Source organism: Bison bison, unplaced genomic scaffold (genome assembly GCF_000754665.1).
Source record: "Bison bison bison isolate TAMUID 2011002044 unplaced genomic scaffold, Bison_UMD1.0 scf7180017864171, whole genome shotgun sequence".
Lineage (NCBI taxonomy): Eukaryota > Metazoa > Chordata > Mammalia > Artiodactyla > Bovidae > Bison > Bison bison.
Genome location: NW_011494743.1, coordinates 2052145 through 2063343, shown reverse-complemented (window position 1 = coordinate 2063343; position 11199 = coordinate 2052145). Strand labels below are relative to the sequence as shown.

Below are 11199 nucleotides of genomic sequence, written 5' to 3'. Positions count from 1 at the left end.
GGTTATTGATATTTCTCCCAGCAATCTTGATTCCAGCTTGTGTTTCTTCCAGTCCAGCGTTTCTCATGATATACTCTGCATATAAGTTAAATAAGCAGGGTGATAATATACAGCCTTGATGTACTCCTTTTCCTATTTGGAACCAGTCTATTGTTCCATATCCAGTTCTAACTGTTGCTTCCTGACCTGCATACAGGTTTCTCAAGAGGCAGGTCAGGTGGTCTGGTATTCCCATCTCTTTCCGAATTTTCCACAGTTAATTGGGATCCACACAGTCAAAGGCTTTTGCATAGTTAATAAAGCAGAAATAGATGTTTTTCTGGAACTCTCTTGCTTTTTCCATGATCCAGCGGATGTTGGCAATTTGATCTCTGGTTCCTCTGCCTTTTCTAAAACCAGCTTGAATATTTGGAAGTTCACAGTTCACATACTGCTGAATCCTGGCTTGGAGAATTTTGAGCATTACTTTACTAGCGTGTGAGATAAGTTCAATTGTGCGGTAGTTCGAGCATTCTTTGGCATTGCCTTTCTTTCTGATTGGAATGAAAACTGACCTTTTCCAGTCCTGTGGCCACTGCTGAGTTTTCCAAATTTGCTGGCATACTGAGTGCAGCACTTTCACAGCATCATCTTTCAGGATTTGAAATAGCTCGACTGGATTTCCATCACCTCCCCTAGCTTTTTTCGTAGTGATGCTTTCTAAGGCCCACTTGACTTCACATTCCAGGATGTAAATTACGGCTTTATTGGGGTTTCCCCTTGCCACAACACAGGATAGAGTAAAGAAGTTAGACCTTTGGCTACTCTGAATAATTCTAGAATGCTCTGGCCTGGAGGAAGAGTCTCCATTTGGCTGGAACCTTGCCTGGGGATAATTTAGGGCAGGAGCAATGCTGGCTCAGTATTTTAGAATAGGATAAGAAGACAGTTGGGAGATGTGGAATTGGAATTGGTTAGTGCATATCAAAGAGGTACCGTGTGCATCCTGAAGCACTGGCTAGGCTTGGGAGCGTTAGTCCCTCCCCAGACAAAAAGGTTTTTTAAAATGTCAAATCATCATGATATACATATATACATAGAGTCTGAGAAAGGAAAAATAACTATGAAAAAAAATTTTTTGAAAAAGTAAAGTAATGAAGGATCACTAACCCACACATTAAAGAAAAGATAATAATTACAGCAATTTGGAATTCATTTTAAGACTACAGACGTAAATAGATATAGATACGGATATTTTGACATGTAAAACGCTGCATGTTATATTATGGACAAGGTATACTATATATTCTAGCATGTGGCTCAGTTGCTCAGTCGCATCTGACTTTTTGCAACCCCATGGGCTATAGTCCACCAGGCTCCTCTGTTCATGGGATTCTCCAGGCAAGAATACTGGAGTGGGTTGCTATTTCCTCCTCGATCTTCCCAACCCAGGGATCAAACTCTTGTCTCCTGCATTGGTACGTGGGTCCTTTACTGATGCACCTGGGAAACCCCATACTATCTATTATAGAGAAGAAAACAAAAGAAGAGCAGCAAAGTAGGGAAAGATTATTTATTAGTATAAATGGTGTTGGGATAAGCAGTGAGTGCGGGGAGAAAACATGTCTTTTTCCACCACCCTTCTAAGTTTTCATTTGGGGCCCCTACAGCAAAAGACAGATGAAAAAGTGAAAGCATGCAAAATTATCTAATATAAGTTTTATGTGACTGGGGTACCTCCATAGGAAATGAAGACCCAGAGAAGCAACTCAGCCTCAGTGTTGTGACTCCGGGTGTGACGAGGAGTGGAAAGTCACAGGGATGTGGCAGGACAGGAAGGCGCATGGGCTACATGTGGAGCCTGCTTCTGAGAACTCTCTGTGCCCTCTGTCTTTGGAGACAGGAGGCTCCTGTCCTCCACGGACAGGGAGAACAACTCCCTCATGAGGCCTTTATGACCTGCTTCAGGGGAAGGTCAGAAACTCCTTCCTACCTGGTGTTTCACAAATTCCTTCATCTGAGAACACTCAATACACCAAGGTGCTGTATTCTGGGGCAGCACATCCTGAGTCTTATCACTATAAGGCTGCTGCAATTTTTTATACTCTATCCTTGTACCACATGTAAAAATAAATCCATATTCCCACAACAATAGCTAACATTTATGAAATGTTTCCTATTTTCTAAGCACTGTGCTATGTACTTTATATAAATTGTCAAGAGTAATTTTTATATTATAAGACTTTCATTCTTCTCATTTAACAGGAGGAAACTGAGAGCATAGAGAGTTTAGCAGCCAAATTGAAGATCATAGCAGTGGTAGGTGACAGACCAGGACCTCTATCCCCTTTACAAGTAAATATATGGTTGAAAATGTTACAGTATGTAGGGTAGAAAATAAGTAAATTATCCAGTAATTTCAATAACAATGTGTTTATTTCCATTTTCCTCTCCATAAGTCTTTGAAATTTCATGGCTTTTGGTCTAATTTATAATATTTCAGTATTATTTTATATTAAATCACTCTGCAATTATATTGGTAGTTTGTTGAGTTCAGCAGGACATTCAAAAGTCATACCAAATGTCGGACAGACATTACACAGTCTTGTTTAATGCACTGCAAGATATCTACTGTCCTGAATCTTTGCTCAGTAGAACATCTTGTGAAAGTGAACGTTGCTCAGTCGTGTCCAATTCTTTGCGACTCCATGGACTGTATAGTCCATGGAATTCTCCAGGTCAGAATACTGGAGTGGGTTGGGATCTTCCCAACCCAGGGACAGAATCCAGGTCTCCCGCATTGCAGGCGGATTCTTTACCAGCTGAGCAACAAGGGAAGCAGAATGTCTTGTATTCCCTCAATTACTATACTCCCAAACACCTCCACACATTCCTAAAATATCTGTTAGGGCAGTGTCTCACAAACTACCTGTAGTAAAAAGCCAGTTGTTACCTTCCCCAACTCCATAATCTGTCCAATATCTATACTTTTATTTAAAAAAAAAGTCACTAGGGGAAAACAAAACAATAAATTAAAACATACAGAATATAAATTCCATTTTATTGCATTTGACAGACAAAAATTACCATGCAAGTGTCTAAATGGTTACTGTCAGTTTTTCCTCTTATCTCACTGCAGGCCAATAAACAGTTCACAGACCAGTTCTGGTTCGTGGGCCACATTTTGAATAGCACTGACCTAGAGACAGTACCACCTTTGTTGAAAATCACTAGTAAAAATAAAGCAATACATAAGAATGGTAGTTAATATTACCTTTATAATTTTTATGCTAAATATCCTCTAGTAGAGACTGAAATAAACAATACCATCCTCATAAACAACCCTGCACTACTTCACATGCTCCTGTCTAAACCTTCAGACACGCACACAAGTCCTAGTTCGTTTCTTTTTTAAAGGGCAACCTTGTCTTCTGATGTTGAATTTCCCTTTGCAAAGGTGCATCTACACTATTTACATAGTGAAAAGTCCAGATTCCTTTTACAAGCAAAAAGCAAAAGGATAAAAACAAAATTTGATTTTAAAAGGACTCATAAAAATATACATACATGGAACACAAGAATGATGCTCCTTTTATTGCCTGTCCACCTGGAGGTTCCTGCCCATCAGCCTTTCCTGTTTCCCCACGTCACACTTGACCTTCTGAGAGTTCACCCTGTGCCCGCCCCATCACTCAACACGGAAGGACCACAAGGGTAGGCTTTGCTTTCAATCATGGTCCACTTACTTATGACACTAATACATTACTTGTCCAGAAGAATTTGTTTAAAAGCATTGACTCCTTTTCTTTTTCAGTGGTGTCCTATTGAGAATATTGTCACATGAGAACACTGTCAAAGCTTCTCCTATCCTAACCATAGCTTTGACAGTAAGTAGAGTTAAATATCTCTCTGCACACAATGTACAGAATAACATTAAATTTTTAAAATTGCTTTAAAATGCTATTAACTTTACGAATTTTTATTAAAAAGATTCAAAAAAATGTCTGATGTTGTTCTCTACTTAACTTTAAGGTAAAGTCCACAATAAGCTGTGAATTTTAATTATTTCAATTTTCTATGAAGATTGCACACATAATAACATGACATAAAATATTTTAGTATGAGAAATATTAAAATATGAGTATGCACAAATAAAAGCAATTGTTTATTTTTTAACTTAAAATTTTCTATTATTCTAATATCTGATAATTCTATTACACTGATATAAGTAACATAAATATTAAATTAACCATAAAAGTTAAAATATTAACCATTAATATTAAATATAAATACTATTTTCTTTTAAAAGTGTATTAATCAGATTGAATTTCAAATCTGTATATTTAATAAAATATGATCTTACCCTTTTCTTGGCCACCACAGTAACTTTGCCAGTTGCTTTGGATTTGTCTGTAAGATAATAAAGAATGGCTGCTTCAGAAAAGTGCCTACACTCCTGTTCGAATAAATGCAACATTACACAGAATTTTCTTTCTCATACCATGATATGTGTTTTCTGTGGTCCTTTTGATAAAAATGCTAACAAACTCAGCTCCCAGAGTTGATTATAAAACAAAGTAATCCAAAAGTAAGAGCATTCCTATACTTATTTGACAAACCTCGGCCCCTAAATCTGACTGGCTGGCTGGATGCCCTCCAGCGAGCATCCAGTGCATTTCATTTCTAGGTTCCGGTCAGCCCAAGTGCCCTGGGGTATGTAGGATCTGGAATTAAATCCCAGTTACTTCTACATGCATGTCTTACTACATGCCAGACAAGGAATAAAGACTTCAAAGAGACATCTTATTTAATCCTCCTGATAGTTTTTAAAGGTGCATGCCCCGTCTCCACTCCACAGCCTGAGGTTCTGCAATGGGGCAGATACATCCGACCACAAGTCCCTGGTCTCTATGCCTGCTGCCTCCATTCGGGGCCCCAAATGGGGCTGCCAACAGTGCTGCCAAGAAAGATGCAGCAAGAGTGAGGAGGCTAATCAAACAAGAGTACAGCTGACCTTGAACAACAAGGCGGTTTAGAGCGCCAACCCCTTGTGCAGTCAAAAATCCACATATAACTTTTGACTCCCTAAAATTTAATGACTTGTAGCCTACTGTTAACTGGAAGCCTTACTGATAATATAAACAGTTGACGAACACATATCATGTATGTTATTATGTATTATATACTACATTCTTACAATACAGTAAGCCAGAGAAAAGAAAATGTCTTTAAGCAAATCATGAAAGGAAAAAATATTTACAGTACTGTACTGTATATATATATCAATGCTGTAAGTCTGTGATTTGTTTTTAAGATGAATCATCCATCTGTCACTACCTATAGAAATTTTGTCTTCTATGATACAAAATACTGTAGATGTCACATGTATTACTAACACTAGACATCAAATATGAAAAGATAATGTGAAAACAAAATTCATGTTTCATGAAGAAACAGTGACATGGCTGCCCAGTGTAATAGATATGATTGCTCACAGTAGCCCAGCCTCTATGTTAATGGATAAATCATTATAACATTTTTATGGCAGACAATATTATGGTCACATTCATAAGACAGAATGCGACACCTGTTAGATTTTTTAAAACCCCTTACCTGTGATGATAGGCTGATATGCAGTTTCCCCAATTATGAGAGAGAGAGGTACTGTATGTAATATAATTCTTTGAAAGCAAAGTTACAAGACAGTAAGAAAACCAACACATTATTAATCTTGTGTTAACTATCACTCAGCTTTTGCCTATGTAAGGCTAGTCTATTCACTTCAATATAAGTCTTGCACACAATGCTCTACATGATGAATGCCTGGGCACTAATGCGGAGGACACACAGTGTCATACAGACTCTACTGCAAGTGTTAGACTGGCACGTGAGGATACCCACATAGTGCACAACAAATACATTTATGGACCGTACGGCATGAGGATTATTTACTATTCATTGAGTAGAAGTAGGTCATCATTAAGGTTTTCGTCCTCACTAGCCTCACCTTGACAAGGCTGTGCAGGAGGAGGAGAAAGGGTCGGACTTCCTTATGGGCGGCAGAGGCGGAGGAGGAGGAGGTGGGAGGGGAGACACGATAGGCAGGCTCACTTGATGTCACTTTACAGGAATGCATCTTCATTTTTGTCTGACTTTTTTGCATCCTCATTTCTCCAAAATGATACTAACACTTCTTCCACCATTTGCTTCCGTTTCGGTGCCCATATCATAGAAGAGTTCATGATGTAAAAAGTTAAAACCAGGCTTGAGTAATCTGAAACCTTCTGCCAGATTGTCTGATGTCAATTTGTTTCCTGGCACTGCTTCTTCTACATCTTCTTCCTCATCATCTGGCCATGATTCAGAAGCAGTTATCTGTTAATTCCTCTGGTGTGCTGTCTTGAATTTCTCCAAGGTCTGGAAACTCGTCACCTGCTACCCTTTTTGTCCTACCCACAACCTCTTTCATGATGTCCTCAACTGGATCCATTGTAAGTCCTGTGAAGTCATGCACATCTGGTCACAGTTTTCTCCAGCAGGGATTTATTATTTCAGGCTTGATGGGCTTCATGGATTTTTCTGTCACAACAATGGCATCTGCAATGGTGTAATCAACCTTCCAGACTTTCACAATGTTCTATTAGGGTTCTCTTCTAGAGCACTGACAATCCTTTCCATGTGTAACACACATTAAAAGTTCTATGATCCCTGATCTACAGACTGAATTCAGTTCAGTTCAGTCACTCAGTCGTGTTGGACTCTTTGCGACCCCATGGACTGCAGCACACCAAGCCTCCCTATCCATCACCAACTCCTGGAGTTTGCTCAAACTCATGTCCATCGAGTTGGTGACGCCATCCAACCATCTCATCCTCTGTTATCCCCTTCTTCTCCTGCCTTCAATCTTTCCCAGCATCAGGGTCTTTTCTAGTAAGTCAGGTTTTTACATCATGTGGCCAAAAGACTGGAGCTTCAGCTTCAGCGTCAGTCCTTCCAATGAATATTCAGTGTTGATTTCCAAGGGACTCTCAAGAGTCTTCTCCAACACCACAGTTCAGAAGCATCAATTCAATGCTGCTCAGTTTTCTTTATGATCCAACTCTCACATCCAGACATGACTATTGGAAAAACCATAGCTTTGACTAGACGGACTTTGTAGGCAAAGTAATGTCTCTGCTATTTAATATTCTGTTCCAGTTGGTCATAGCTTTTCTTCCAAGGAGCAAGTGTCTTTTAATTTCATGGCTGCAGTCACCATCTGCAGTGATTTTGGAGTCTAAGAAAATACAGTCTGTCACTGTTTCTACTGTTTCCCCATCTATTTGCCATGAAGTGATGAGACTGCATGCCATGATCTTTGTTTTCTATGTTGAGCTTTAAGCCAGCTTTTTCAGTCTCTTCTTTCACCTTCATCATGAGGCTCTTCAGTTCCTCTTCATTTTCTGCCATAACGGTGGTGTCATCTGCATATCTGAGGTTACTGATGTTTCTCCCAGCAATTCAGAGACTGAATTAGAGAATATATGTTCGAAAGGCAAGCAGATCACTTTGACACCTTCAGTGCTGAACTCGTGGCATTCTGGGGGCCAGGGCATTTCTGATATCAGAAGAACTTTAAAAGACAGTCCCCTTGCTGGTGGAGTACTTCCTGACTCCAAGGACAAAGCACTGATGAAACCAATCCAGTAAAAGAATTCTTGCTGTCCAGGCCTTCTTCGTATAGTACAACCAAAAGACTGGCAGCTGCTGTTTATCTTTTCCCTTCAAAGCTTGTGGGTTAGCAGCTTTATGGATAAGGGCAGTCCTGATCATACAGCCAGCTGCATTTGCACAAAATCAAACAGTTAGCCTAGCCCTTCCTGCCTTAAATCCTGGTACTTGCTTCTTTTCTTTACTAACAAATATCTTTTGCAGCATTTTTTTTCCAGAATAGGACACTTTCATCTGCATTAAAAATCTGTTCAGGTAGGCATCCTTTCTCCTCAGTGACTTTTTTAATGGCATCTGGGAACTCATCTCCTGCCTTTTGGTCAGCAGAAGCTGCTTCTCTTGTTATCTTGACATTTCTTAAGCCCAACCTCTTTCTAAAATTATCAAATCATCCTTTGCAGGCAGTAAATTCTCTAATTCAGATCCCTCACCTTCCTTTTGCTTTAAGTTGTCATATTATAACCTCACTTTTTCTTGAATCATACTAGAGTCTAAGGTATGTCTTTTTGATAGCAAACCTGTACTCACACTAAGGCTGCAATTTCAATGCAAGGTAAAAAGTGTATTGCACTAAAGTGAAAGGTTTTGGTGCATGCTAGTGTAGCAATGGCACCCCACTCCAGTACTCTTGTCTGGAAAATCCCATGGATGGAGGAGCCTGGTAGGCTGCAGTCCATGGGGTCGCTAAAGAGTCAGACACAACTGAGCGACTTCACTTTCACTTTTCACTTTCATGCACTGGAGAAGGAAATGGCAACCCACTCCAGTGTTCTTGCCTGGAGAATCCCAGGGACAGGGGAGCCTGGTGGGCTGCCATCTATGGGGTCACACAGAGTCGGACATGACTGAAGTGACTTAGCAGCAGCAGCAGTGTAGCCAAAGTGATAGCTTCACAAATTTCCTTGTTTCACTTTTTTATAATGGTTGGATTCATTCATCTTGAAATGGTGGCAACTTCAGTTGCAGACCTCAGTCTATAGTCCATATCAAGTAACTCTGTTTTTCTTGGAACGTGGTGACTTATTTCCTGCGTGCACTTTCAGCATCATTAGTGGCACTTCGTGGGTTCTATGGTATTGTTCAGGGCTTATGGTATTGCATAGAAATATGTGAGAACTGCAAGAGAACACTTTCCACTGTGATACGCAACTTTAGTGGAGAGATGAAGTGCTCGTGCAGAGGTGACCCGTGTCACAGCATTTGCACAAGTGTGCACTACATCTGTGCTCACTGTGACAGCAGCAGGAGGTAGCTGGGAAAGTATTACCATGGCACAGTGTGTGCACAACACTTACCTTTATGCAATCAAGGTTTAATACTGCATTTTTATGTTTGTTTACATTTCACCCGACTACAAATGGCACCATATACAATCTGTGTTTATGTACATTTTAATAAGTTTTAATTTTTATAATATATTTGTGTGTATTTCATGGTAGTAAATGATTAAAATAGACTGCTATCTACATATAATTTAATCACTCATGATATACACTTTTCTCAAATTTTTTAGGCTATGCAGTTCATCTGTAAATTTTTTCAAATTGTCACCAATCTCCCCACATTTTTCATATATTTATTAAGTGAATTCACTGAAATCTGTGTATAAGTGAACCTGCTCAGTTTCAACTCATGTTGTTCAAGGGTCAATTGTATAGAAAAGTATTTAAAGATCATTTTGATATGTGCAAAAGTATGTATGTGTGTATATTAGTAAAAATCATTGGCACAACTGGTCTTTTTTAAAAAAATGTTCAATCTGGAATTGCATAATTGAATAGATTCTATGTAAATATTTATCCATGGATATGTTTTAGAAACCTTAATACTGTGGTAATGAAAAATGGGAAGGGCTATAGATATTAACTGTAAGGTTTCAGGGCTGCATTTATGCAGAAAGGCAGAATCAAGATGGAGGAGAGAGAAGAAACAGAGTCCCTGTCTCCCCATGCCTAGGACACTCACTAGACACTGGTAGGGAATCCCCAACAACCAGGCCAACGGGAGGAGCCCCTGGGTGACCAGCTCCCATGGGGGAGCAGAAGGGGAGGGGCAGTCAAGAAGTCAAGTCTCCCTCTGTCTTCTGGAGCCCCCTCTGTCCTCTAGAGTCCCTTCCAAGCACATGCATTGCCCATGTAGGCCCTGCAGGCACAGGAAAGAAAGAGGAGAAAGAGCTGTGTTGGCTGGGGGTATGTCCCTCGGGTGTGGAAGAGTGGGAAACAGCCTGGTGTTCTACCATCCACTCAGCCTGGGGGAGCCTCCTGGGGTGCCAAGCCCGATCCTCTGTACTTGGAAGCCTGATGCACTCTGGAGGCCCCCTCAGCTGGGCTGAGCCCAGGCCTTACCTCCTACTCCAATCCAAGGTCTTTTCTGGAGGCATGGTCCTGAACCAAGACCCCATGCCCCACCTAAATCCTGCCTCTACCTAAACTCTACAACCACCTAAGCCCTTACCTACCTAAGGACCATGACCCCCTAAAGCCAAGGTTTTTTTCTGCCTTTCTTTGTTGCTCTTATTGTTTTGTTAGATTTTTTTGTTTTTTACTCTTGGCCAGTGGAGTTCAGTTTTACCTTCAGTTTTACAACCTGTAGCTATTTTATATATAGTCTTAATTTTTCTACTGTTTGTTAGTTTTCTAAATCTATTTTATTCTTTGTTATTGTTCTGCTCCCTTTTATTTTTATTTAGTATAATATATATATACATATAAACATATATACATAGATATATATATATACACATCAGATCAGATCAGATCAGATCAGTCGCTCAGTCGTGTCAGACTCTTTGCCCCATGAATTGCAGCACGCCAGGCCTCCCTGTCCATCACCAACTCCCGGAGTTCACTCAGACTCACGTCCATCGAGTCAGTGATGCCATCCAGCCATCTCATCCTCTGTCGTCCTCTTCTCCTCTTGCCCCCAACCCCTCCCAGCATCAGAGTCTTTTCCAATGAGTCAACTCTTTGCATGAGGTGGCCAAAGTATTGGAGTTTCAGCTTTAGCATCATTCCTTCCAAAGAAATCCCAGGGCTGATCTCCTTCAGAATGGACTGGTTGGATCTCCTTGCAGTCCAAGGGACTCTCAAGAGTCTGCTCCAAAACCACAGTTCAAAAGCATCAATTCTTCAGCGCTCAGCCTTCTTCACAGTCCAACTCTCACATCCATACATGACCACAGGAAAAACCATAGCCTTGACTAGACAAACCTTTGTTAGCAAAGTAATGTCTCTGCTTTTGAATATGCTGTCTAGGTTGGTCATAACTTTCCTTCCAAGGACTAAGTGTCTTTTAATTTCATGGCTGCAGTCACCATCTGCAGTGATTTTGGAGCCCAGAAAAATAAAGTCTGACACTGTTTCCACTGTTTCCCCATCTATTTCCCATGAAGTGATGGGACCGGATGCCATGATCTTCGTTTTCTGAATGTTGAGCTTTAAGCCAACTTTTTCACTCTTTACTTTCACCTTCATCAAGAGGCTTTTTAGTTCCTCTTCACTTTCTGCCATA

General features: G+C 40.3%; 1 protein-coding gene across 3 annotated transcripts in view; it reads right to left on the bottom strand.

Annotated features, from left to right (window-relative positions):
- The window catches only part of ZCWPW2 (zinc finger, CW type with PWWP domain 2), a 143994-nt gene that overhangs the window by 31074 nt on the left and 101721 nt on the right, over nt 1–11199 (bottom strand). For all 3 annotated transcript variants that reach the window (XM_010842050.1, XM_010842051.1, XM_010842052.1), the window contains exon 5: nt 4343–4389. In XM_010842050.1, the coding sequence (XP_010840352.1) occupies nt 4343–4389 (47 nt within the window). The remainder of the gene's footprint in view (nt 1–4342; nt 4390–11199) is intronic.